This window comes from Oncorhynchus tshawytscha, linkage group LG34 (assembly GCF_018296145.1).
Source record: "Oncorhynchus tshawytscha isolate Ot180627B linkage group LG34, Otsh_v2.0, whole genome shotgun sequence".
NCBI lineage: Eukaryota > Metazoa > Chordata > Actinopteri > Salmoniformes > Salmonidae > Oncorhynchus > Oncorhynchus tshawytscha.
In genome coordinates, this window is record NC_056462.1 from 8,289,282 (window position 1) to 8,317,044 (window position 27,763).

A 27,763-nucleotide genomic window follows, 5' to 3' on the forward strand; every position below is an offset into this window, starting at 1 on the left:
CATAATTTATTTTGTGGTCAATCTTTACAATTCCAACTTTGTCATGCTTGTCAGCACAGGCTCAGAGAATAATAACTTCCTACTGGTCCAGAACAGAGCAAGTCCCGCCTCCCGGAAGTCCTGATTGGCACAGTAGATAATGGGGTTCAACCCACAGTCTAGGTAGGACATCACTGATGACAGGGTTCTCAGCCAATCAGGTGCAGGGGATAGGTCCAGTCTACCCAGGAGAATCAGCTGTGGGGAAGTGAGGGTAAAAAATAACCATTGGCTTCAGGGAGGAGATTGGCAAAATTAATCTGAAGAGAGTGTGTGTCTGTGTCACCTCAGACACAGCGAAGGGAGTGTAGCAGAACAGGTAGAAGGCCACAATCAGAGGAGTGACAGAGGAGAGGTCATCTGGGTCACTATGAAGGAGAGAGGGAAAGAGAGCCGTTACTGAGGAAGGTACTAATCTGGGTGCCTCTCATTCTATGTGAGGTTGCTTTCTCTATTCATCGCCTTTCCATCATCTGCACTGATCTGTAATTTTTGAGTATATGTGAATGGAACCTCCATTTCTAGCTTGAATAAGATACTTTGATAAAGCAAGAATGGTGTGCATGCATCAGGAAATTGATGTGCAGTTATTTCACATCAATGCAGATGATGTAAACGAGACGAGGGGGAGGTGACCATTTCAGACTATTACAATGCACCCAAATGCTCACAAATCACAACACATACCTGTCGCAGTTCTTCTTGCAGCCAGCAGTGGTGAAGAGAGAGCAGAAGAGGATGAGGATGAAGGGGAGGAAGATGCAGATGAAGAAAGCACAGAGGATATAGACTAGCATGTCAGAGTAACTGCTCTCCCAGAACACTGCACACAGCATCTCTGAAGGGTCGTACCTGAGAGTTAGAGAGAGACAGAGAGTTCAGAGGCAGGGACGGACCGGACCAAATTCGGCCTGGACATTTCTAACAGACCTGCCTATTTTTTTCCTTGAGGGCCTGACACCAGCCCATTTTTCCCTTGGGCCCCCATTATTGGCCAAATAATTCTAATTCTGTGCAAAACCCCTCATTTAGATTGGCTAACTGGGCTAAAGATAGACCAGAGTACATTGATGGAAGAGAAGATAAATTAACAATGACCTAGTCTTCCTCACTGTATGTCTAGTATGACCCAAAAACTACAAGACACCACAACCCTCCCTCACCTGATCCAGTTGTAGACCACAGGGATGCTCCCAAACACCACCCCTGTCAACCAGGAAGCCAGGCAAGCCAGAGCCACGACAACAGAGGCGCCTCTTCCTGTGGAGGCCACGATCTTGGCTCGCTGTACGCAGAGAATCGCTGTGGAGAGTGGAGGAATTAGTTTTTTTTTTAAAGTAGTGCACTACATAGGCAATAGAGTGCCATTTGGGACAAACATTAGATGTAAGTTGATTGAGGATTGTTGAATTGGATGTAAAATATGCATGTGTGAGGAGAGGAGTGGGTGTTTAGAAGTGAATAGTGAGAATGATGAGAATGGAAAGTGTGTGTGTAGAGAAGTTGGTTAGCGCATTACGTGGTCATCAAAGTCAGTCCCGTAACACTATTGTTTCTCCAAGTGAAATGCGGATTCAAAACGCCTACAACCTTGGCCCAGGAGAGTCTCACCTATGCTTCCAATAGAGGAAGTGATGAAGGCGAATTTGAGCAAGCTGACGACCTCGCACCATGGTGACCTCTGACCCTTAGTCAACATAGCCAATAGGGAGCCAGAGATGATGAGCAGGGAGGAGCCAAGGTCGGAGAGGGTCAGACTGACGAATGGGACCCAGTATCTACAGGGAAACCGACCCCTACACTAAGAAAGAGACGGAGAGAGAGATTATTCTATTTCAAGCTTTTTATATATATATGGGCTCTGCTCATTGGCATTGCTCAGTGTCTCTTCATCAGCAGATAGAGCTTGTTTGTACTGTGACATTTTGTAAAAGAGTGCCACCATCAGGCAGGCTTATGTAAACTATAACGCACTCACAGAAGTAAGCTACAGTCAGAACACTGGGTTACAAAGAGGATATACGAGTCCTTGGTTAGATCTCCTAACAGTATGTCAGGGAGAGAAGTGTGTCACACACACTCAGAGTTAATAACAGTTACCTACCATGATTTTTACCAGTAGTACCAGACAGTTCCCAATGACCCCCAGCACCATCTCCACGCTCAGAACTGCCACCAGCACTGACCTCTCAACCCTTGTCCAGGACCGCTCCAACACTACCGATGTGCTGCTGTTGGCCCAATCGTTCACTGAGCGATGGAGAAGAGAAAGAACAGTGATTATAAGTTATAAAGATATAAATGAATGCAGTCAATTATTGTTGGTTAGTCAAATTATACAATCTTGAAAGCCTCACAATGTGTAGAAAATCATTGCTATTATAGAATAATTCATGTAATTGTAATACAGTACCGTACTTACTTTTAAGACGGCTGGTTAGAGTCCACAACCATGAGGAGATAGAGGGAATTATGGATGGGAGAGTGAAGATTACACAAAGTGAGACCGTCATCAAAAACAATCTCCAATTAAAACTATCCTGCTTCATTAGCCACTGGCAAATCCCTTATTAAGCATTGTGTGAGTGTGTGTGTGTGTGTGTGTTTATTTATTTTTATTTATTTATTTTACCTTTATTTAACTAGGCAAGTCAGTTAAGAACAAATTCTTATTTTCAATGACGGCCTAGGAACAGTGGGTTAACTGCCTGTTCAGGGGCAGAACGACAGATTTGTTCCTTGTCAGCTCGGGGATTCGAGCTGTGTGTGTGTGTGTGTGTGTGTGTGTGTGTGTGTGTGTGTGTGTGTGTGTGTGTGTGTGTGTGTGTGTGTGTGTGTGTGTGTGTGTGTGTGTGTGTGTGTGTGTGTGTGTGTAAAATATCACTACTAAATACTGAATGAAGCACAATCAATTCAAAACAACAACAATACATTTAATAATTTCACGTAGCACTGTATTTTAGGACAGAAAATCATATTTTCAAACTTTTGACCTTACCACCTGTGCCACAACAAAAATGGCAACTTTTTGGCGTCCAACGCGACATATCTGTCATAACGTTCTTTCACTTCCTGCCCACGCAAATTGCACTTCTCAAATCGTCCGCTGTTCTGGTTTAGAAGGCCAAATAGCGACACGTCGGTGAGTTTTATGTTATTTTATCAACTTCATACTTATTTGCAATGGTTTTAAAGATATTTTACAACACATAATATCTTTGTTGATATTTCTACTGCCTGTTGGTACTTGTATGACCGCTGCTTTTACAGCTAAAGCTACATAACGTCAGTCATTGGAAAAGTCCTTGAGGATTTTTATGGCTAACCGGTTGTTGCTAGCCGGCTCGCCAATGCTTGTTAGTACCTATCTAACAACATGCATTTGTCATAGCGTAAAGCGTTTTGGTAGTAATACATTTTGCTACAATATATCATGTCACGCAGTAAAAATAGCGTTGAACAGGGCCTGGGTCACCTGGGTAGACGGTTGGCTTTTGTTTTCTGGGAAAACATTTGTCTTGCTGGAACACTCATGCCCTCAACTAGCAAGCTAACGTACTAAGTAACTTATGCTGTTAACAGATATTCATTTTAGTGTAGTAACTTCTTCTCTCTGTCGTCACAAGGACCAGGAGAGCGCTTGACATAAGGGTCATAATAACAAATACTGTATACCAAACAAAGTTAAGGAAGTGCACTTCAACATTTGACATAAGATATATCCATGTAATTCTATGATATCCAAATGTGTGGCTACTGATATCTGCGTTTTCTATGAAAAAGGTGAGAATCTGTCTCACTTGTTCTTTGAATGTAAATTTGTGTCAGAATTTTGGGGAAACCTTGCTAAATACATATTTACCATTATGAACACTGCCTATGTTTTTGACATGAAAGATATATGTTACTATTGCAATGATAACAAGACCACTGAAATGATTGTTCAATTTTTTTAAAATTATTGTTGTCAAATACTTCATACACAAACAAAAATTCCAAAATTCTATACCAAAATTACACATTTTTCTGATTGAATTTAATTATCTTATTAAAACATTAACCCTAGTGAATAACAACAAGAATAACATCTTCCTGAATCTTTATAATATTTTTTCAGAGTAAATACAATTGCACTAAAATTGTTTTCTTTTTTGTATTATTTTATTGATATTTTTTGTATGTTTGAGTATTTTCTTGTTAATACCTGTGTTTTGTTTTGTTAGACATGTTTGATGTAGCAATGTAAGCGGATTTTTGTATTATGAATACATTTTTTAAATAAAAAGTAAAGGGTCATAATGATCACACACAAACGATTTTAGTAACAAGAACACATACTAACCTCTTAGCTATGGAACTTAGTTAGCTATCTACCTATGGTTTGTTTGTTGACAAACAGACAAGTTATTTGGATGATAACATAAGGCACATCTTTACATTATGTCATGACAAACAAAGTAAGACCAATACAGGTTTTCTGAATGAGTGCAATGTATGATCTGGCAACAGGTTTCAATAGGTCAGTGACCTTTTAAAATGTAAAAAAAAAAAATTATATGCCAATTTATATGCACATACCCTGTATTGCACTTGCGTGTCACATGATTAATAATTACTTGTTTCTGTTTTTCTTTCTCTACCTCTTCCTGTGTTGTTGATGTGTTCCAGACATGTCTGCAGCGTTGCGTGTACTATATTCCGTGTCCCGGCCAGGTAAGACCTCACCTGAGGGAGGGATGGATATTGATGGTGTGGTGCACTGCTTTGGTGATAGAAAAGTCACTCTGGTCATCAACAGTTCAAGAGGAAATTTAGGCAATACTTAGTTATTTGGGGTAAACAGTGGATACAGATACCCAAAACACATCAACACATCTCAACTATCTATGAAGATACTGATTGTAGGTCGCTCTGGATAAGAGTGTGTGCTAAATGCTCTCAATGTAATAATTTAAGACGAGTCAATGCTGTTAGCTGTCATTGAAGTCTACTTGCTAATTGTTGACCTCTTGTGGTGAAAACACTTCCCCGGTAGCTCCATTCCATCCTCTGCCTTTTAGGTCATAATTTGACTCCTCCCCCCCCCACAGGCGCCTTTGCGGCTGGACACAATCTGGTGCGTCCAATCAGTCTGTCGGCCCAGAGAGAGGGATTCAGTAAGTACGATCTCTTACCCCGGCTCTCAAGGTGCGTTCGTTTTGCATCACTGGGTGGGCGGCATTCCATTAGTCCTAAAGGGAAATCCCCACCCATCTGGGGCACCTGGGAATTCAAAACGAGCACACCCAGTGTCTCTCATATACACCTGACCACTGTGATCCCCACACAGCTGCACTTTGTTTGCCTTTGATTAGTATGAATGTTCAGACACTCTCTCAACATTAATCTCACTGTCTTTGTCTCTCTACCTCCCTCTCTTTCTCCCTCCCTCTCGCCTTCTCCCTTCCTCTCTCTGTAGAGTATGTGAATGCTCAGGATCTGCCCACAGACATGAAGTCCATAACAGACCGAGCCGCTCAGACTCTGCTGTGGACAGAGCTCTTCAGAGGTCAGTTTTACTCCTGACTATTCGTGACACCAACCCCCATGTCTGAAACGGTGCTGTATTCCCTATATAGTCCACTACTTTTGACCAGGGCCAGCAGGGTGTCATTTCAGACACAGCCACTGAATAACCTGGTCCCAGGTTTTTTTGTTGCTATTTTGCAAACTCCTGTGACACATTTCATAGGGGTTGACAAGAGGGCACCAAAAGATCAGGGATCAGCCTTTCAATGACTGTGATAAAGGCTACATACTGACAAAGTAGAGTTTACCTTAAATCTGTACGGTGCCATTTTGGATGCAGCCAGTGCCGTGTATAACATCACTTCCTGCTTCTTGCTCCCCCAGGATTGGGCATGACCATGAGCTACCTATTCAGAGAGCCGGCCACCATAAACTACCCGTTTGAGAAGGGGCCCCTGTCGCCCCGTTTCCGCGGTGAGCATGCCCTGCGCAGGTACCCCTCTGGAGAGGAGCGCTGCATCGCCTGCAAGCTGTGTGAAGCCATCTGCCCTGCCCAGGTACATAGAAACACACCTGTGACCTGTTGCACCAGTTGGGTGTAAAAACGTGGTCATGCCAGGTGTAGCTACGTCAGACTTTGTGATCAGAATTCACACCTGTTTGCACCAATCCAAAATAAGACTTGTCGTAGCTTAGTCCAGTGCAAGCATGAGATTTAATGCTTCATAATGATGGTTGCTAAGCTGCGCCCGTTACTAGGCTGTTGCCATCCCCTTGGCAGTTCTAAACTTTGCAAGGCATGTCACTTCCATAGAAAGAACAGTCCATCCCTTTGCATAGCCCACCACAATGCATGAACCTTTTCTTAACCACAACTAGATGGATCCATAAAGAGTTACTGTGGGAATTAATATATATATTTTTAACTTCTATTTAAATCGGGAGCCCATTGAGACAAGGGTCTCATTTTCAATAGTGCCCTGAGGACAACATATTCAACTCCAACATTCCCCCATAAAGTGTGTGTATATCACATGGATTATTTATTTATTTGACATTTAACCTTTATTTAATAGGCAAGTTGGTTAAGAACAACTGCCTTGTTCAATGGCTTGTTAACTGCCTTGTTCAATGGCAGAACAACAGGTTTTTACCTTGTCAGCTCGGGGTTTTGATCCAACAACCTTTCGGTTACTGGCACAACGCTCTAACCACTGGGCTAACTGTCAGAATTGTGTAGTAACCAAAAACTTATGATGGAAATATCTAAATATATTTTACGTTCTTCAAAGTAGCCACCAATTGCCTTTATGACAGCTTTGCACACTCTTGGCATTCTCTCAACCAGCTTCACCTGGAATGCTCTTCCAACAGTCTGGAAGGAGTTTCCCCATATACTGAGTACTTGTTGGCTGCTTTTCCTTCACTCTGCGATCCAACTCTTCCCAAAACATCTTAATTGGGTTGAGGTTGGGTGATTGTGGAGGCCAGGTAATCTGATGCAGCACTCTCACTCTCCTTGGTCAAATACTGCTTACACAGCCTGGAAGTGTTGGGTCATTGTCTTGTTGGAAAAACAAATGATAGTCCCACTAAGGGCAAACCAGATGGGATGGCGTATCGCTGCAGAATGCTGTGGTAGCCATACTGGTTAAGTATGCATTGAATTCTAAATAAATCAGTATCACCAGCAAAGCACCCTCACACCACCTCCTCCATGCTTCACAGTGGGTACCACTTATAGGGTCATCATCCGTTCACCTATTCTGCATCTCACAAAGACATGGCGGTTGGAACCAAAAATCGAAAATTTGGACTGATTAGACCAAAGGACAGATTTCCACCAATCTAATGTCCATTGCTTGTGTTTCTTGGTCCGAGCAAGTCTCTTCTTATTATTGGTGTCCTTTAGTAGTGGTTTCTTTTCAGCAATTCGGCCATGAAGGCGTGATTCACCCAGTCTCCTCTGAACAGTTGATGTTGAGATGTGTCTGTTACGTGAACTCTGTGAAGCATTTTATTTGGGCTGGTAACTCTAATGAACTTATCCTCTGCAGCAGAGGTAACTCTGGGACTTCCTTTCTTGTTTCGATCCTCATGAGAGCCAGTTTCATCATAGCGCTTGGTTTTTGTGACTGCACTTGAAGAAACTTTAATGTACTTGAACTTTTCCATATTGACTGACTTTCAGGTCTTAAATGAATGATGGACTGTCATTTCTCTTTACTTTTTTAAGCTGTTCTTGCCATAATATGGACTTGGTCTTTTACCAAATAGGGCTATCTTCTGTATACCACCCCTACCTTATCACAACACAACTGATTGGCTCAAACGCATTAAGGAAATAAATTCCACTAATCAGTCAGATACTTAGATACTTGTATGCTCAGTCAGATTATATGCAACGCAGGACACGCTAGATAATATCTAGTAATATCATCAACCATGTGTAGTTAACTAGTGATTTATGATTGATTGTTTTTTATAAGATCCGTTTAATGCTAGCTAGCAACTTACCTTGGCTTACTGCATTTGTGTAACAGGCAAGTCTCCTTGTGGAGTGCAATGAGAGAGAGGCAGGTCGTTATTGCGTTGGACTAGTTAACTGTAAGGTTGCAAGATTGGATCCCCCGAGCTGACAAGGTGAAAATCTGTAGTCCTGCCCCTGAACGAGGCAGTTAACCCACCGTTCCTAGGCAGTCATTGAAAATAAGAATGTGTTCTTCAACTGACTTGCCTAGTTAAATAAAGTTTTTTTTTTTAAATCGGCAAATCGCCGCCCAAAAATACCAATTTCCGATTGTTATGAAAACTTGAAATCGGCCCTAATTAATCGGCCATTACGATTAATCGTTCGACCTCTAGTCTAGATGACTCATCTGTTATTTACTACTGATCAGACCATTTTGATAGCATGTTATGTAGCCTATAACAAGTTGATGATTTTGCTGTTTACTCCTGACCAAAAGCCGATGACTTGTCTGATGTGATTCTGTTTCAACGAATCTCCGTCTGTATATTTGGTCTCTGGCTGGGAAAATAAGTGGAGGTGGCAGCTCATTTATTCATTCATTTAGCTCATTTATCCATGTTTCTGATCATCTATTCACTGATCAGAAACATTTTAGCATGCTATAATGTTGCCCAAATCTACAGTATTATTTTGCTAACGACTCGTGCATAGGCAACTCCAAAAGTCAGCGGAGGTTGTGAAATACGAACGCGAGATTCACATGCTTTTGAAAATGGATGACTGTTATTTCTATCAGTATTGTGAAGACAGTCTGAATTGAACACCCTACACCGCCTGCTCCCTGCTAGACCACTTATAGAAGGCTTGGTCCCAGGTGGTGCAACGGGTATAGTTTTTTTGGGTTTCGGCGTTGAGCGCATTTTACATCTGACATAGTTATGGCCCAACTGGTGCAACCGGCCCCTGTAGTGTTTACACTCCTGTACTATTCACATCTGCATATCCCTAACCCTCCCAGGGCATCAAAACACCTGCACTTTGCAACGGAAATACCTCCATGGCTGCGTCCAAAATTGGTGCACGTACATAGACCCCTGCATAGTGCACCCTATAGGCCCTGGTCAAAAGAAGTGCACCGTTTCCTATGTCTGCTATACCACAATACCTTCAGGCTCACTGCCCTAAACGTGATTCACCCACCCCCCATTACATAGGCCATCACCATCGAGGCAGAGCCCCGATCGGACGGCAGCAGGAGGACGACGCGCTATGACATCGACATGACCAAGTGTATTTACTGTGGCTTCTGCCAGGAGGCCTGTCCTGTTGACGCCATCGTGGAGGTGAGCTGGACCTTCTACCTCTCTACTGTGGCTGGTGTCCCAAATGGCACCCTATTCCCTACTTAGTGCGTTACATTTGACCAAAAGGAAATAGGGTGCCATTTGGCACAAAACCCCTCTACCCCTCTACCAACCCCTCTTCCTCTGTAGATGTCTGGCTGTTCAGATCCCTGTGACTGAGGTTGGCGTAAAGGACCTGTAAAACTATTTGGTTTGGTGTCTCCACTCTCATTCTTCTTCCACCCTCTCTTTCACCTCTCCCTTAGGGCCCCAACTTTGAGTTTTCCACAGAGACTCATGAGGAGCTGCTCTACAACAAAGAGAAACTGCTCAATAACGGAGACAAGTGGGAGGCTGAGATTGCTGCCAACATACAAGCTGATTACCTTTATCGATAGACTGACTGGTGCGCAGATACACACACACCGACCGACTGACTGACCATACTCTGTTGATAACCATGAAACGCACACAGATGCGGTATGACAGACTGGCACACACATTGTATAGATATTCGTCAGCCTCTTTGACACAGACACACGTCCATTCATACTGTACAGTTGATCCAGATCAATGGTTCACACCCAGATGTGTTTCCAGAGATCCAGACAGCACTGTTTTATCTATACTGCATATCTATACTGCATAAATATTGAATGGGACAAATAAACAGCAGGAACCCACAGCTCTCCAGAACGAGGTCTGTGTGGACCACTGTATTAATAAGCTCAGTTCACCCACAGAGAGAAGCACCCTCAGTCTCCTGTACCGGCAGCCCGCCCACATATGCCTATCCTGGGGCACATTCAATAGGGATACGTTGTGGAAATTTGCAGAAAGAAATGACATGAATAGAGTTGACATGATTCTTTATTCTACTTGTCAGAGAGGCATGTTTGTTCTACGTACCATATTTCTATCTGATTGTTCCACAGTGCTGTGCCCTACTGAACACACCCCTTATGTCTTTCCTCAACAGTACTGTTTATCTGATTCAAGGTAAGATATTGCCCCTAACCACAGATCTAGGATCAGATTTAAGTAACCTTAACCATTAGGGGCAAGGAAATACATCTGACCATGTGTTAGTGGTTAGGGACAACTACCTACTTTGTCCCAAATGGCATCTTACCTGCTATATAGTGCACTACTTTTGACCAGGGCCCATAATACTCTGGTCAAATATAATGCGCTATTTAAGGAATAGGGTGCCATTTGGGATGCAGTCCTACTGTTTTAAAGGCAGTGTGTTATCATTTGGTCAGAAAGCATTACACAATCAGTTGGTACATGATACTCAGGCTCAATTATAATATCCTCAAACTAGTAGATATATTAGCCTGCTGCAAACAAAGTTAAATGGGGGTTTGTTGTCATGAGAATTGTACAAAGGTTAAATACTTGTGGACTTCAAATTATGAAGAATAAATATGGTTCTGTCCGAAGTTTTCAAATGGCGTGCAGTGTTGTCTTTTAAAGTCCCAATGCAGTCAAAATGTGATTTCCTGTGTTTTTGTGTTTTTTTTAAATATACACTGCTCAAAAAAATAAAGGGAACACTAAAATAACACATCCTAGATCTGAATGAATGAAATATTCTTATTAAATACTTTTTTTCTTTACATAGTTGAATGTGCTGACAACAAAATCACACAAATTATCAATGGAAATCAAATTTATCAACCCATGGAGGTCTGGATTTGGAGTCACACTCAAAATTAAAGTGGAAAACCACACTACAGGCTGATCCAACTTTGATGTAATGTCCTTAAAACAAGTCCAAATGAGGCTCAGTAGTGTGTGTGGCCTCCACGTGCCTGTATGACCTCCCTACAACGCCTGGGCATGCTCCTGATGAGGTGGCGGATGGTCTCCTGAGGGATCTCCTCCCAGACCTGGACTTAAGCATCCGCCAACTCCTGAACTGTCTGTGGTGCAACGTGGCGTTGGTGTATGGAGTGAGACATGGTGTCCCAGATGTGCTCAATTGGATTCAGGTCTGGGGAACGGGCGGGCCAGTCCATAGCATCAATGCCTTCCTCTTGCAGGAACTGCTGACACACTCCAGCCACATGAGGTCTAGCATTGTCTTGCATTAGGAGGAACCCAGGGCCAACCGCACCAGCATATGGTCTCACAAGGGGTCTGAGGATCTCATCTTGCTACCTAATGGCAGTCAGGCTACCTCTGACGAGCACATGGAGGGCTGTGCGGCCCCCCAAAGAAATGCCACCCCACACCATGGCTGACCCACCACCAAACCGGCCATGCTGGAGGATGTTGCAGGCAGCAGAACATTCTCCATGGCGTCTCCAGACTCTGTCACGTCTGTCACATGTGCTCAGTGTGAACCTGCTTTCATCTGTGAAGAGCACAGGGCGCCAGTGGCGAATTTGCCAATGTTGTTGTTCTCTGGCAAATGCCAAACGTCCTGCACGGTGTTGGGCTGTAAGCACAACCCCCACCTGTGGACGTCGGGCCCTCATACCACCCTCATGGAGTCTGTTTCTGACCGTTTGAGCAGACACATGCACATTTGTGGCCTGCTGGAGGTCATTTTGCAGGGCTCTGGCAGTGCTCCTCCTTGCACAAAGGCGGAGGTAGCGGTCCTGCTGCTGGGTTGTTGCCCTCCTACGGCCTCCTCCACATCACCTGATGTACTGGCCTGTCTCCTGGTAGCGCCTCCATGCTCTGGACACTACGCTGACAGACACAGCAAACCTTCTTGCCACAGCTTGCATTGATGTGCCATCCTGGATGAGCTGCACAACCTGAGCCACTTGTGTGGGTTGTAGACTCCGTCTCATGCTACCACTAGAGTGAAAGCACCGCCAGCAATTCAAAAGTGACCAAAACATCAGCCAGGAAGCATAGGAACTGAGAAGTGGTCTGTGGTCCCCACCTGCAGAACACTCCTTTATTGGGGGTGTCTTGCTAATTGCCTATAATTTCCACCTGCTGTCTATTCCATTTGCACAACAGCATGTGAAATTTATTGTCAATCAGTGTTGCTTCCTAAGTGGACAGTTTGATTTCACAGAAGTGTGATGGACTTGTAGTTACATTGTGTTGTTTAAGTGTTCCCTTTATTTTTTTGAGCAGTGTATTTTCAGTGAGGTGTGAAGTATACTATGACATTTATGATAATTCCCTTTGAGTGTAAGAGCTGTTTAATAAGACTGCCTGTTTTTCATGCGGTAAATTAGTTACATATATAGATAGCATTTAGCAGGCGCTTTTATCCAAAGCGACTTATAGTCCTGTGTATATACATTTGATGTATTGGTAGGTGCCTGGAATCAAACCCACTACCCTGGCGGTGCAAGTGCCATGCTCTACCAACTGAGCCATATAGACCCAGTTAATAGACCAATAAGAAAGAGAGTTCCAAGCCTCTCTGCCAATAACAGCTCATATCCAGTTTTCCCCTCCCAGGCAATCTTCTCAAAAATATTTTCCTGAGAAATTGCTATTTGCAAAGAAGCTATTATTGTTTATTTTTGACCATGTTAATTGAAAACAATCACACTAAACTGTTACCCAGAAATGATTTGATCTTGAGGTGAAACGGCTGCATTGGACCTTTCTGTCTAAATAAGGTTACAATTCCATGAAGGCTGCTCTTGCATCTGAAAACGTGGTTGATTTATGGTTTAGGTCAATGCCATTGATGCATAACGTCTGCCAGTATCTGTGGATGATGTGTCAGTGTGCTTAGTCGATTGGCTCAATACAGTACAATGGCACCCTATTGCCCTACTTTTGACCAGGCTTCATAGGGGGCCTCAGCTTGTCCATACCATCATTAACAGTTCAGTGTGCTGTGGTGAAATTGAATTGAAAATTGTCAATCAATAAGAACCTCAATTTCAGTCCATATGATGTAAGATGGAAAAGTTGAAATGTATACAAGCTCTCGTTTTCTTTATGAAAAATAAAGATATTATAGTTGTGACTATCAATAGTCTTCTCGCTCAACAAATCATTAAGATAGAGATATAATTTTTATTTGCATGGGCTTTGTCTCAATCCACCGCATCCGCCTATGTCGGTCTTCCGCATCGGTGGTGGAAGGTGACCGAGCTACAGCAGTGTTTGTCAGACCATGTGACATCCCGAAAAATGGGTCTTCTCACAAAAATGTCTATAGTGTCCAAACGGTTTGGCCTACACGATGAACATGATGGTGTTCTCCATTTTGCTCTACGACCCACACAAGTGTCACGGGACTCGCCTGAAGGTAACCCATACAAACACGTGGAAGTACGGAGTTAGTTTTGTGCCCCAAAAAATAAGCAGTTAAATATGTGTAAAAAAAAATATACACATTTTCTGAGCTTTCTTATATCTCCTAGAAATAGGGCAGACACTTTAAAACCTTATTCCTTATGATTAATTTATTTACTGTCTTGTTTGCCATTTATGAATGTGTTATTCAGTGCATTTATGTTGGTTGTAGTAGTAGTAGCCAAATTCAATATTTTAGCTTTTTTTTTTATACCTAAAGGGATCCTAAAATTCTAAGTCAAATAGCTAAATGTTCCATGGTATGACCATCTTAACCCCCCCACCCTCAATGGCTTACACTTTTAGAGGTAAACAAAATGGAAGGCAGTTGAGAGGTGGCAAGATCCGGTTGCTGCTCATTTTGTACAAGCTGGACATCCTATTAGTTCTCTGAGATACATTGGAATAGAAATGGTCAAGATGCCCCCCAAGTGGCGCAGTGGTCTAAGCCACTGCATCGCAGTGCTAGCTGTGCAACTAGAGATCCTGGTTTGAGTCCAGCGACCGGGTGACCCATGGGGCAGTGCACAATTGGCCCAGCATCGTCTGGCTTAGGGGAGGGTTTTGCCGGCCATGACGTCCTTGTCCCATGCTGACAAGGTAGCTAGGTGTACGGTGTTTCCTCCGGGTTAATTGGGCATTGTGTCAAGATGCAGTGCGGCTTGGCTGGGTCATGTTTCGAGGAAGCACGGCTCTCGACCTTCGCCTCTCCCGAGTCCGTACTGGAGTTACAGCGATGAGACAAGACTAACTACTAATTGGATACCACGAAATTGGGTAGAAAAAGGAGGTGTGGCAGGGGGGTGGAGCATTGCAAGTTAAGACGATGTCATTGTTCTCTCTCATTGTACTCTCTCTTATGTCTGGTTTTCACAAGAGACGGTCACGGTTGTTTTATATGGATATCTTTCAGTAGCCTGTGTGGAGTTGGGTTTATAAACCATGAATTCGTAAATTCAAATCTCTGACTGGACTATTGTTCCTTTATGATCTAGCCAGGATATTACCATACAAAAAAATGATGAAAAAAATGAGCTTTTTGGTTTAATTTAAGGTTAGTATGAGGGTAAAGTTCGAGTTAGGTTTAAAATCACATTTTAAGAAGATGAATTGTAGAAATAGACAGGGTTTATGGCTGTGACTTTGTGGTTGTAACGACACAACTCCGAAAGAAAGTGTTTTTTCTTAAAGTTGCCAGGATGTCACGTGTCCTACATACAGTTGAAGTCGGAAGTTTACTTACACTTAGGTTGGAGTCATTAAAAGTCTTGTTAACAAACTATAGTTTTGGCAAGTCGGTTAGGACATCTACTTTGAGCATGACACAAGTCTATTTTCCAACAATTGTTTATTTCACTAATAATTCACTGTATCACAATTCCAGTGGGTCAGAAGTTTACATACACTAAGTTGACTGTGACTTTAAACAGTTTGGAAAACTAAAGAAAATTATGTCATGGCTTTAGAAGCTTCTGATTTATATCATTTGAGTCAATTGGAGGTGTACCTGTGGATGTATTTCAAGGCCTACCTTCAAACTCAGTGCCTCGTTGCTTGACATCATGGGAAAATCAAAAGAAATCAGCCAAGACCTCAGAAAAAAAATTGTAGACCTCCACAAGTCTGGTTCATCATTGGGAGCGATTTCTAAATGCCTGAAGGTACCACGTTCATCTGTACAAACAATAGTACACAAGTATAAACACCATGGGACCACGCCGCTGTCATACCACTCAGGAAGTAGACTCGTTCTGTCTCCTAGAGATGAATGTACTTTGGTGCGAAAAGTGTAAATCAATCCCAAAACAGCAGAAAAGGACCTTGTGAAGATGCTTGAGGAAACAGGTACAAAAGTAACTATATCCACAGTAAAACGAGTCCTATATCAACATAACCTGAAAGGCCGCTCAGCAAGGAAGAAGCCACTGCTCCAAAACCGCCATAAAAAAGCCAGACTACGGTTTGCAACTGCACATGGGGACAAAGACCGTACTTTTTGGAGAAATGTCCTCTGGTCTGAAGAAACAAAAATAGAACTGTTTGGCCATAATGGCCATCGTTATGTTTGGAGGAATAAGAGGAGGCTTGCAAGCCAAAGAACACCATCCCAACCGTGCAGCACGGGGGTGGCAGCATCATGTTGTAGAGTTACTTTGCTTCAGGAGGGATTGGTGCACTTCACAAAATAGATGGCATCATAAGGGTGGAAAATTATGTGGATATATTAAAGCAACATCTCAAGACATCAGTCAGGAAGTTAAAGCTTGGTTGCAAATGGGTCTTCCAAATGAACAATGACCACAAGCATACTTCCAAAGTTGTGGCAAAATGGCTTAAGGACAACAAAGTCAAGGTATTGGAGTGGCCATCACAAAGCCCTGACCTCAAACCTCTAGAAAATTTGTGGGCAGAGCTGAAAAAGTGTGTGCGAGCAAGGAGGCCTACAAACCTGACTCAGTTACACCAGCTCTGTCTGGAGGAATGGGCCAAAATTCACCCAACTTATTGTGGGAAACTTGTGGAAGGCTATCCAAAACGTTTGCCCATATTAAACCATTTAAAGGCATTGCTACCAGATACCAATTGTGTATATGTAAACTTCTGACCCACTGGGAATGTGATGAAAGAAATTAAAGCTGAAATAAATCATTCTCTCTACTATTATTCTGACATTTCACATTCTTAAAATAAAGTGGTGATCCGAACTGACCTAAGACAGGGATTTTTTTACTAGGATTAAATGTCAGGAATTGTCAAAAACTGAGTTTAAATGTATTTGGATAAGGTGTATGTAAACTTCCAACTTCAACTGTACATATAACTAGGAATAAAGTGACAGATAATAAACGTTAGTGGCAGCATATGTGATGAGACAAAGTTAGTACAAAAAGGGTCAATGCAGATAGTTAAATAGTTAACCAAATGTCTACACAGACTAACTATTTTGCAATCTTTTGGCTTGGGGTAGAAGCTGTCCAGGGTCCTGTTGATTCTAGACTTGGGACATCAGTAACGTTTGCCGTGCGGAAGCAGAGAGAACAGTCTATGATTTGTAGGGCCTTCCTCTGACACCGCCTGGTGTAAAGGTCCTGGATGGCAGGGAGCTTGGCCCCAGTGATGTACTGGGCTGTACACCCTACCTTCTGTAGTGGCTTCGAGGTCGGATGCCAAGCAATTACCCTACCAAGCGGTGATGCAGCCAGTCAAGATGAGTTTTTACTCTGTTTGTTCAGAACCTAAACGTTTAGTATTGTGAAGTAACTACAATGATGTTTATCCATCCTCAGTTTCCTCCTATCACAGCCATTAAACTCCTAACTTTTTTAAGTCACCATTGGCTTCATGGTGAAATCCCTAAGGTGGTTCATTCCTCATCGGCAAATGAGTTAGGAAGGACGCCTGTGTAGTGACTGGGTGTATTGATACACCACCAAAAGTGTAATTAACAGTACCACTTAAGTTTGTTTTTTGGGGGTGTCTATACTGTACTTTACTACTTATATTTTTGACAACTTTTACTTTTACTCCACTACATTCCACTTCTTACATTTTCCCTGAAACCCAAAAGTACTCATTACATTTTGAATGCTTAGCAGGACAGGAACATTGTCTGCTTCATGCACTTATCAAGAGAACATCCCTGGTCATCCCTACTGTCTCTGATCTAGCAGACTCACTAAACACAAATGCTTCATTTGTAAATTATGTCTTGATCTGTGTCCATGGCTATCCGTAAATTAAAAAACAAGAAAATCATGTCATCTGGTTTGCTTAACACAAGACATTTGAAGTTATTTATACTTCTATTTTTGATACTTAAGTACATTTAAAACCAAATAGTTTTAGATTTTTACTCAAGTAGTATTTTACTGGGTGACTTTCACTTTTACTTGAGTAATTTTTTTTAAAGGTGTCTTTACTTTTACTCAAGTATGAAAATTGGGTACTTTTTCCACCACTGGTAATTAATAACTTCACCATCCTCAAAGGGATATTCAATGTCTGTTTTTATTTTCCCATCTACCAGGTAGCCTAGTGGTTACAGTGTTGGGCCAGTAAGCAAAAGGTTGCTACATCAAATCCCTGAGCTTTGCTAAACGTCCCTGAACAGTTTCCCATATAGTCAATGGGGTTTGTAAACCAACCCGGATGTAATATAATTCTGGCCACATGTTGACTCAGTGGTGCTTCTCCGTGCAGGTCGTGGGACCGGGGAGAGATGCACACTCTGTAAACAGGAATAGGTGCATCACCTGTTACTGACCTGGCAAACATTAAGCGTGTGCCCTTGGGCCATTACTCTACTACCACATGTCTACAACACAACATCCTTGTGTGTGCATGTGTCTCTTCACAGTCCCCGCTGTTACGTAAAGGTTTATTTTGATCTGTTTTAAAAAAAATCAATTTTACTGCTTGAGTGAGTTACTTGATGTGGAATAGAGTTCCATGTAGTCATGGCTCTATGTACTACTGTGCGCCTCCCAGTCTGTTTTGTTTAGGTTAGTGTGTAGTCATTAAAATTATATTGTGCCCATTTTTCAGATCTACCAACCGGCTCGGTGTGTGACAGGTAACCGTCTTTCCACCAAGCTGTTCCAGGCCTGGAGTGGCAGGCTGGAACTTCCAGAGTCTTGTAGACCTGAAGCAGTGTGATGTGGTCCAGGTATTTATCACACACAGGTATACACACTCACTCAATCAATCACTCTGTTTCGTTGTTTAATTATTTCAACTTAAGAAAATTGTTCCTCTCTCTTTTAGATCTGACACCCCTATTAGCTCAACCACAGTCTTCACAGCTGCAGTCGTCTGCCCCTGCTACACCGGCCACGACGCGTGATAGAGGTAATTATCACATGCACGTGTACACACATGCACACTCTCCCTCACTTGGGGCTGTATTCAATCACGTCCGCTTTAGCCGACATCCTCATAGCGGTTGTTTTGGCGGTGTCTGAGGTGGAACTGTGTTAAAGCTGGCAAATCCACAAGCTGCTCCTGGCATTATACCTAAAGCGGACATTGCCATTGGCTGCACTGAGTCGCATTAACAGAAATCTCATGCAGCCCTGTTTACAAGTTAGAACACATTTTGAATTTGAGCTGCGTTATTTCTGTATAACCTACACTTTCTCGTTCTGAACTGGTAACGAGAGTAGGGCGGGTGTAGTTTTGTGACAATGATTTGACAGATCCCACGCAGTTACACGTCAGACATCACCAAAACATCAGCTTTGCGGGAGCCGGCTTTCGCCGGTTAACGCTTTATCCGATTGAATCTAGGCCTTACACTCATTCAGTCCATTTAGTTGTATGATTATTGTCAGTTAAGAAAATTGTGCCTCTGTCTTTTAGATCTGCCCCCCCCCCCCTTGAGGATTCCCACATGGATACAGGTAATTCAGAATTATATTTGCATATGCTCACTCACACCACACATGTACACACAGACATGTTGTTGAGCTGTTTATTTACTGTCACTTTGTGCATCTCTCTTTCAGAGCTGCCATGCACTTCACCACCACTGCCTCACCCAGAAGTACATACACTGGGCCTATCAGGACTGACAAAGCAGAGATGGGTGGCTGGCAAGGGAAAGTAAAACATGCACTCACACACATTATCCACAATGCAAATCAGTTGTAATAACTTGTTTATTTTAGGTATGCTCCATTTTATTTGAGAAAAATATCTGCAATGTCTTTGGTTTATTAGATATTTCTCTGAATACAATGTGTGACCAGAAGGAAGTTAGCAGACCTGCAACCCTTGGACTGTGTGTAGGTTTTGTCATCTTGTAACGGAATTCCTCTTCAGAGGAGGAGTAGCAAGGATCAGACCAATGTGCAGCATGGTAAGTGTCCATAATGATATATTTAATAAATCAACTGAACAAAATAACAAAAGTACAAACAACCGAAACAGTCCTGCATGGTGAAACCACTAACACAGTATACAACCACCCACAAAACACAATAGAAAACAGGCTACCTAAATATGGCTCCCAATCAGAGACAATGACTGACACCTGTCTCTGATTGAGAACCATACTAGGCCAAACACATAGAAATATAACAACAGAACAAAACCTAGAAAAACAACAGAATGCCCAATCCAACTCACGCCCTGACCAACTAAAATAAAGACAGGTCAGAACGTGACACATCTGGGGCTTAAAAATAGAGAGATGGGGAGAGATATAGAGGGAGGGGAGGAAGAGTGCAGTTTAAAAGGTTTATCATTAATAACTGACACAATTTTATAATGAATACATATTAGAATAATACATAAGAGTGACCAATAGTTACTGTACTGTGATTGTTTGTTTAATCAATCAAGTAGTGCCCCAAGGAGGGATCGAACCGTATCTCAAAAGCAGCAGAAAAGGTCAAATAAGGTCACCAAAATCTCCGTTACAGCTATACACGACTGGCCATAAGGTAAAAATCTGTCTTCCCCTGAACAAGGCAGCTAACCCACTGTTCCTAGGTCGTCATTGTAAATAAGAATTTGTTCTTAACTTGTTATGGCTGTGGGCAGTATTGAGTAGCTTGGATGAATAAGGTGCCCAGAGTAAACTGTTTGCTACTCAGGCCCAGTTGCGAATATATGCATATTTGGATAGAAAACACTCTGAAGTTTCTAAAACTGTTTGAATGATGTCTGTGAGTATAACAGAACTCATATGGCTGGCAAATCCAACCAGGAAGTGGGAAATCTGAGGTTTGTAGTTTTTCAACTCATTCCCTATCGAATGCACAGTGTCTATGGGGGCAAATTGCGCTTCCTAAGGCTTCCACTAGATGTCAGTCTTTAGAACCTTGCTTGATGCTTCTACTGTGAAATGGGGGCGAATGAGAGGGGAATGAGTCAGAGGTCTGCCAGAGAGCCACAAGTTGGCCACATGCGTTCACGTGAGAGTTAGCTTGAGTTCCATTTCTGAAGACAAAGGAATTCTCCGGTTGGAACAATATTGAAGAGTTATGTTAAAAACATCCTAAAGATTGATTCTATACATCGTTTGACATGTTTCTACGGACTGTAACGGAATTTTTTGACTTTTTGTCTGCACCTAGTGATCGCGCGTCATGAATTTGGATTACTGGGCTAAACGCGCAAACAAAAAGGAGGTATTTGGACATAAATGATGGACATTATCGAACAAAACAAAAATGTATTGTGTAACTGGGATTCCTGGGAGTTCATTCTGATGAAAATCATCAAAGGTAAGTGAATATTTATAATGTTATTTCTGACTTCTGTTGACTACACAACATGCCGGATATCTGTTTGGGTTGTTTTGGTCTCTGAGCGCTGTACTCAGATTATACATGGTGTGCTTTTTAGGTAAAGCTTTTTGAAATCTGACACAGCGGTTGCATTAAGGAGAAGCGTATCTATAATTCCGTGCATAATAGTTGTATCTTTTAACAAGATTTGTTATGAGTATTTCTGTAAATTGATGTGGCTCTCTGCAAAATCACCGGATGTTTTGGAACTACTGAACGTAACACGCCAATCTATACTGAGATTGTTTGATATAAATATGAACTTTATCGAACAAAACATACATGTATTGTGTAACATGAAGTCCTATGAGTGTCATCTGATGAAGATCATCAAAGGGTAGTGATTAATTTATCTATATTTCTGCTTTTTGTGACTCCTCTCTTTGGCTGGAAAAATGGCTGTGTTTTTCTGTTACTTGGCTCTGACCTAACTGTTGTTTTGAATTTGGCGCCCTGCACTTTCACTGGCTGTTGTCATATCGATCCCGTTAGCGGGATCTCAGCCCAAAGATTTAACTGACTTGCCTAGTTATATTTGTGCCCTTCTTTACGAGGCATTGGAAAACCTTCCTGGTCTTTGTGGTTGAGTCTGTGTTTGAAATTCACTGCTCGACTGAGGAACCTTACAGGTAGTCATATTAAACACTATTATTGCACACAGTGAGTCCATGCAACGTATTATGTGACTTGTCAAGTACATTTTTACTCCTGAACTTACTTATTACTTATTGAATACTTATTGACTCAAGTGATTTCAGCTTTTCATTTTGTATTAATTTGTAAAAAAAAATATAATAATAGTAATAAAACATCATTCCACTTAGATGCTATGGGGTATTGTGTAGCCCAGTGACACAACATCTGAATTGAATCAATTCAAAATTCAGACTGTACCACAATTTCAAAGGGTGTGAATACTTTCTGAAGGCACTGCAGGTGGGAGGGGCTTACAGGCTGTCTCCAATTTATTCGAACGTTTGCATTGAATACATATTCGTCGAATTCTAAATGTCAACAGAATCACAGGACAAGTTAATGGTAACATAGCTATTGTTACAACGAGGAGATACCTTCTTTATTGTACAATAAAGGCTGGCTGGCTCGTGTGCATCCACACAGACAAATCAAATAAAGTTGTGGTAGTCACATACACGTATTTAGAAGATGTTATTGCGGGTGTAGTGAAATGCTTGTGTTGCTAGCTCCAACAGTGCAGTAGTATCTAACGACACACAAATCACAAAGTAAAAGAATGGAATTAAGAAACAAATATTAGGTTGAGCAATATCGGAGTGGAATTGATTAGAATACACAGTATATACATATTAAATGAGTAGATCAGGTGACAGGTGTAAACATTTCCAGGATAGGGGAAGCCATGGGAGCACCTTTTGGGTGGATGTAGGTATGCAGTGACAAGGGGTATCTCACTTTCTCACTCACCCCCCCCCACCACCTCCCGGTGTGTGAGTGAGAAAGTGAGATACCCCTTGTCACTGCATACCTACATCCACCCAAAAGGTGCTCCCATGGCTTCCCCTATCCTGGAAATGTTTACAACTGTCACCTGTTACTGTAAGTCTAACACACTAAAATCCCCTTTAGCATAGTTTCTCCTATCACTATACTCTTCTCTCAGTTGACCCATATATTCATGACAAGCTCTAGTATCTCCCATATCTTCTCTCTACCACATTAGAGGTAAGTTTGCTCCCTTCTTGTGACCACCCCAACATACATGTGTCCCATAATCCCCAAATGTTCAACAGTATTTCTAGCCAAGCACTTTATTATACATAAATTAAAAGCAAAACACAGTAGTCCTACCAGGAGCGGAACAATCATGGCAGACCTGGACATCATTACCTTACCCACATCACGTTTCCAAATACACCATTAAACCAGTGTCCAATTTGGTCAAAGTTGGGGTTGTCAGCTTTTCACAGAGCCCCTCCTAACTTAGCCAGATCATTAATAATAGCTGCCATGTTGTCAGAGGAGTCAGGAAGTAACATGACACAGTAATCCTCATCGTTTATTCCAAGGGACCTGTCTTTAGCCAATATGTGCCATTTCGTCTCTGGCCACTACTGCCTTCAAATTCTGCACATTTAGTGACAACTGAGTAAAACCCTGTTTTATCAAATTAGTAAGGGCCTGCATGGAGTAGGTCAAATTATGAATCCATATACCCATTACTACAACTTCCCATGCTGCTTCCTTCCCCCTTTGACAAACATCAGAATAATATAATTGCTTTGTCTTTGTCGAGACCTAGTATTGTTCCTTTTCATAAAATGGAGTAATCTACATCCAAAATCATTCTCTCCAATTGGTACTGCCTGGGTTCCCCACCGAAATGCTGTGGGGGTGGGTTTCTGGAAAATAATGACCCGTGTGCCAGATGTGTTCCCCCTCCCCTGTAATCCTATGTATGTCACTGCTTTCACCCATGTATTATTCTCCACACCCCTGTCCACCAAGGGAACGGGTAAGATTTGGAGAGCAATAAATACCCTGCATGTGTTTCCATGGTTGCGATTTTCTTGTTTCACCAACCATAGTGTGTGTATGATGGTTTCCTCGACATCTGATGACTCTTCAGGTTCTGTGGCTGAACCTTGTTGGTTCTTCTGTCCTTTGTCTCGGGACCTTCTTCCTCCTTCAGATGTTCTCGGGGCCCTGCTCTCCCTCCCTCCAGTCGTTCATCCATGGCTTCCACTCTGGGAGGTGCTTGCAGTGGGAGAGATGATGCCAGCCGGACCGTTGGTGTTACCATGGTTACCTGGAACACACCCACACACCCTTCCATTTCCGCTTTTGGACCCCGAGTTTCACTCATTCTCCAACTTTTATGGGTAGCTGGTCAGGGTCTTCACCTGGGATTGGTTCCGCTGCTTTCCTAGTGTGGAGAAAACTTACAACAGAAGGTAGTTCCTTCATGTACTCAAGATGGTCACACTATGTCTCAGTTATGTCTATCTGTCGGTCATAGGTCTCACCCCTGGGGTGTTCATTGGCCGTCTCGCTAACATTTCACAAGGTGTACACTCAATACCTTTGTTAAGGCTGCTGCACATTTTCATGAGGACAAGAGGTAATCCCTCTACCCATGTCATTCCTGTGGCATAGTTTGACAAGGGAGAATAACATGTTCTTATTAGCCCTCAGTAACTCTCGTTACTCCTCGGTTGATAGATGAACACAAACTTTTGGTCAACACCCATCATTTTTGGCCATTTGGGTAACCACATCTCTTATGTGATGGGTCCCATTGTCTGCAGACAAACCTCAGGCACTCCGAACCGGAGTATCATTTTCCTAACTAGCCATTTTAACAACTGTTCGAGCAACGCAATTGGATGTTTCCACCCGCCTGGTAAACATGTCAGTTATCACCAGGTAGCATCTTTCTTTTGGCTCTAGCATGTCTATAAAATCCATAGCTATGTTGACAAAATATCCTTTTGGAGTGGGGGAACTTCCCTGGTTGCAGTAGAGTTCCCTTGTCTATATTACATAACAAACATGTCGCGCAACGATAAATGAACTGTTTAACGTGCGGATTCAAATCTTCAAACACTCTCCTCCTCCATTCTCCTCTCATATCCCCCTTTTGACGAATGGCTCACTCCATGAGCCAATCGGAAAGTATTAAAGAACATTGTAGTTGGTACACAGGACATGCCAAACAAAAGATATATCAAGCCTGCTGCTGTTTCTCAATAACAGTAGTTTCAAATGATACAAATGACTTAAAAAAATTAAAATGCATGTGTTTGACAAAGGGAAAACAGACAATTTGGCCGCCTCATCAGCTATGCTGTTACCAATTCTAGCATTATCACACCAGCCCGTGTGTGCCTCAACCTTAACAATAGCCAATGTGTTAGGTTTTCACACAGCTTCAAACAACTGTTCAACAAAAGGTCTGTTTTTAATAGGAGTGGTAGTAGTAAACTCTCTTGCTAGTCTGAGTAGCCAGTAAAGGCCTTCCCCCAATTCACAAGCTGTGGTCAGAGCTAATAAAGCTGTCTGTTGCGCTGATAAATGGTCTGGTAGGGGCCGTATAACCTCAATATCACATCTACTTCAGATAATCCTACATGCGTCTACCCTGTGCTTTGCTCTATATAGGCAGAACCATCAATGAACAGCACCATGTCAGAGTCAAGCAGAGGTACATCAAACAAGTCTTTGTCCGGTACACATTCCTGGGCTATCCAGATGTCCTGTTACTGTTACTGATGATTTGCTCAGGGAAGCCCAAACAACTTGTCCAGGTTTGTCTAAACAGGAACAGGGAGCTCCAGTGTCTATTAGAAATGGTAGGTCATGTCCATTAACATTTAAGAGTAACCATTGGCTCTTCTCTTCCATCAATGAATTCATAATGGAGCAGGGGCGTCGGGCACCTTCATTGTTGATTCCGAGGGAAATGAGAACGATTGGTGTTCTGATTTCCCATTGGCCATGGCTGTCCTCTGTCATTAGCAAAGTGTCCTCTTTCAGGCCTAAATTTTCCTCTGCCTCTATTGTAACCTCTTCCATTTTCCCCATTGCAAACTCACATGCCCCAACTGCCCACAGGTCCAGCATTGAGTGTTGTTCCATTCACAAAGGGCTCTGGCGGGCCCACCTCCTCTCCCAGTCCATGTTTGTGGTCACCATAATGTTGAGTGGTGAAAAGCACATACCCTTCAGGCACCAGGTTCACAGATGTGACAGATATGACTGTGGGGGAGCTGCAGGCTGTGGTTGTGGTGAGCCTGTAGAAACAACTTGAGCAGATGTCTTCCAGTCTTCCAGTCTGTTCCTTTTTGTAGAGTGAGTCGGGTGGCGAGGGAAAACTCCCTCCAGGAACTGTGCCTCCTTTTCCTTCCAGCACCATCATCCCCAATCACAGTTTCTGATACAAGGGCACTTCATCTTCATCCCTTTCTCCTGGTCCATTCTTCCCGTCTGAATGATCTCCTTGACTAAATCCAAACTCATCTTGTTGAATGAACCAGCTATTCGATATCTACTTTCTCCCGCCATCTCAGTCCATACATGCCATTTCTTAAGTGTCTGTAAATTCCACAGCAGGAAACTTATTTTGCATATGTTCAACAGGCGTGACAGGCTTCCTTGCTCCAATCTCCTCATTCTGATTTGACTGTGTCATGATGCTCCGTTTTTTTATTTAGAGAGTCTGCGTGTAATGTGTCCTCTAACCTCTATATGGTTATCCTAAAGTGGGTGTAATGTGTATGAATATGCCTATAAAAATTCCTCCTTTCAGTGTGTGTTAAATAACAGTGGTTGAGAGTAGAATTAGGATTGCAGTCTCACTTAATCCAGGCTATAGTAATTGGTTCTACTAAACTCAAATATAATTCCCACACGGGCCTCACAAAGAAACCCGCATGCCAAACGACTTTAATTTCTAATGTTTTATCTTAATTGTGTAGAGTAACAGTAATATGGTATACACCAGTGCCCTCTGGTGGTGATACAAAGTAACTTTTTTGAATTAAAATGTTTCCAATACTGTCCAATGGTTGGAAAGTGTCACCAACAAATACGTTCAATTTTTATTCAAATAATTTCTAACTTTTTATTCCACCATTGGACCATTACCCAATAACTCCCGCCATAATCCACAGACAGACAAACAATGAAAAACATACAAACGCACCTTTCATAACCAACTCAACTCATTCATTGGGTACCTCTACAAAATAAAAATAACTAGAATTGTCGCCAGTGTTACAACCCAAATAACAAATCATATGAAAACCGGACAATTGTCGCTCTGAATTGTCTCTAACAAATAAACAAATAACTAGTATGAGTAATTGTCGCCTGAATTACTTCTAACAAATAAAATTAAAGTCTTCAAACTTTAATTTCATTCATCCTATATTGACATCATGCATTTCACCAATAGTCCGATACGTAATTTCTCCAAACTAAAATCTAACGATGTCATATTCAATGCGTATGTCTATCATTTAGATTGAGTGATGTGCCGCTTACTTGCCAGAGGGAAACCACACCAGTAAATGCCATTTAATTACAGATTTAGATTAAACGTGTGTCTGCTTACCTTATTTAATTTTGAGCTCTGGCAACATGGTGTGGAATCTCTACCAACCGGGGTGACACTCACTCCTGGCAAGCTCGCCAAATGTTAGGGTTCGTTCCTACTTCGTCCTTGTCAATCATTGGTGAAATTTGCATTATGACAATATCTTTAATTAAATCATTCAAAACCTTTTATTAATGCAATTTCAGACAGAAGTTGACAATCAGGAACATAGTACGCATGTTTTCGAGTAAGTTCTGCATCAAACAAAAGGTCTCAAGTTATTTTATTAAACCGAAGTCCCGCCTTAGTGTTGTCACTGACTACGTCATTACCTTTTTACTCTTGAGACCAAAACCCTGCATCCATAGCTATACAAACATACAGTTTCAGTGATATCTAAAAAGCTAGGCAATAAATATCCACTCTCCAAAGTTGATTTATTATGGAATGTATGACTAGTCTCTTATCTCCCACACTCCCCTGCAGAGTTTTTTCTCAGTCACACATTTCTAAGAGGGGTCTTCTTTATGAGAGAGAGAGAGCGCACAAACAACTGTGGAACAATTCTAAAACGATATAATGAATATATATATTGTAAATCTGTAGTCTAGAACCCTATAAATGTAAGGAGGGAGGGGTCTTATAACCCCTCCCCTTCTATGCATTTAACATAAGCATAATCAATTATTCTAATACATCAAACATTTGTACAGCCCCAAATCATGACCCCTAGGTGAATCCTGACACT

At 42.1% G+C, this 27,763-nt stretch overlaps 2 protein-coding genes and 1 long non-coding RNA gene across 3 annotated transcripts; 2 read left to right on the top strand and 1 right to left on the bottom strand.

Annotated features, from left to right (window-relative positions):
• Positions 1-24: 24 nt before the first annotated feature.
• Positions 25-3,613, bottom strand: si:dkey-9i23.8 (beta-1 adrenergic receptor). Its single transcript, XM_024398616.2, has 8 exons — positions 3,515-3,613; positions 2,462-2,472; positions 2,144-2,289; positions 1,651-1,840; positions 1,203-1,341; positions 727-891; positions 326-407; positions 25-237 (listed from the first exon to the last, which is right to left on the bottom strand). Exons 1-8 carry the CDS (start codon positions 3,571-3,573, stop codon positions 25-27), a joined length of 1,005 nt encoding a protein of 334 aa, XP_024254384.2. The 5' UTR covers positions 3,574-3,613.
• ndufs8a (NADH:ubiquinone oxidoreductase core subunit S8a) lies at positions 3,090-10,817 on the top strand. Its single transcript, XM_024398618.2, has 7 exons — positions 3,090-3,181; positions 4,708-4,752; positions 5,130-5,195; positions 5,498-5,587; positions 5,932-6,104; positions 9,235-9,363; positions 9,630-10,817. Exons 2-7 carry the CDS (start codon positions 4,710-4,712, stop codon positions 9,759-9,761), a joined length of 633 nt encoding a protein of 210 aa, XP_024254386.1. The 5' UTR covers positions 3,090-3,181; positions 4,708-4,709; the 3' UTR covers positions 9,762-10,817.
• Positions 10,818-18,192: 7,375 nt separating this feature from the next.
• LOC121841823 lies at positions 18,193-19,660 on the top strand. Its single transcript, XR_006080776.1, has 4 exons — positions 18,193-18,316; positions 18,415-18,498; positions 19,009-19,049; positions 19,155-19,660. It is a non-coding gene; the product is annotated as an uncharacterized LOC121841823 (long non-coding RNA).
• The last annotated feature ends 8,103 nt before the right edge of the window (positions 19,661-27,763 follow it).

Excerpts from the sequence above, each read along its gene's own strand:
- si:dkey-9i23.8 (XM_024398616.2), bottom strand. The coding sequence starts at position 3,573 with ATGAGTGTTCCAGCAAGACAAATGTTTTCCCAGAAAACAAAAGCCAAC. Across the intron at positions 1,841-2,143 it reads TACTACTGGTAAAAATCATG|TGTAGGGGTCGGTTTCCCTG; the intron begins GTAGGTAACTGT and ends TCTCTTTCTTAG. Across the intron at positions 238-325 it reads CTCCCTTCGCTGTGTCTGAG|CTGATTCTCCTGGGTAGACT; the intron begins GTGACACAGACA and ends ACTTCCCCACAG.
- ndufs8a (XM_024398618.2), top strand. The coding sequence starts at position 4,710 with ATGTCTGCAGCGTTGCGTGTACTATATTCCGTGTCCCGGCCAG. Across the intron at positions 4,753-5,129 it reads ATATTCCGTGTCCCGGCCAG|GCGCCTTTGCGGCTGGACAC; the intron begins GTAAGACCTCAC and ends CCCCCCCCACAG. Across the intron at positions 5,196-5,497 it reads GGCCCAGAGAGAGGGATTCA|AGTATGTGAATGCTCAGGAT; the intron begins GTAAGTACGATC and ends CTCTCTCTGTAG.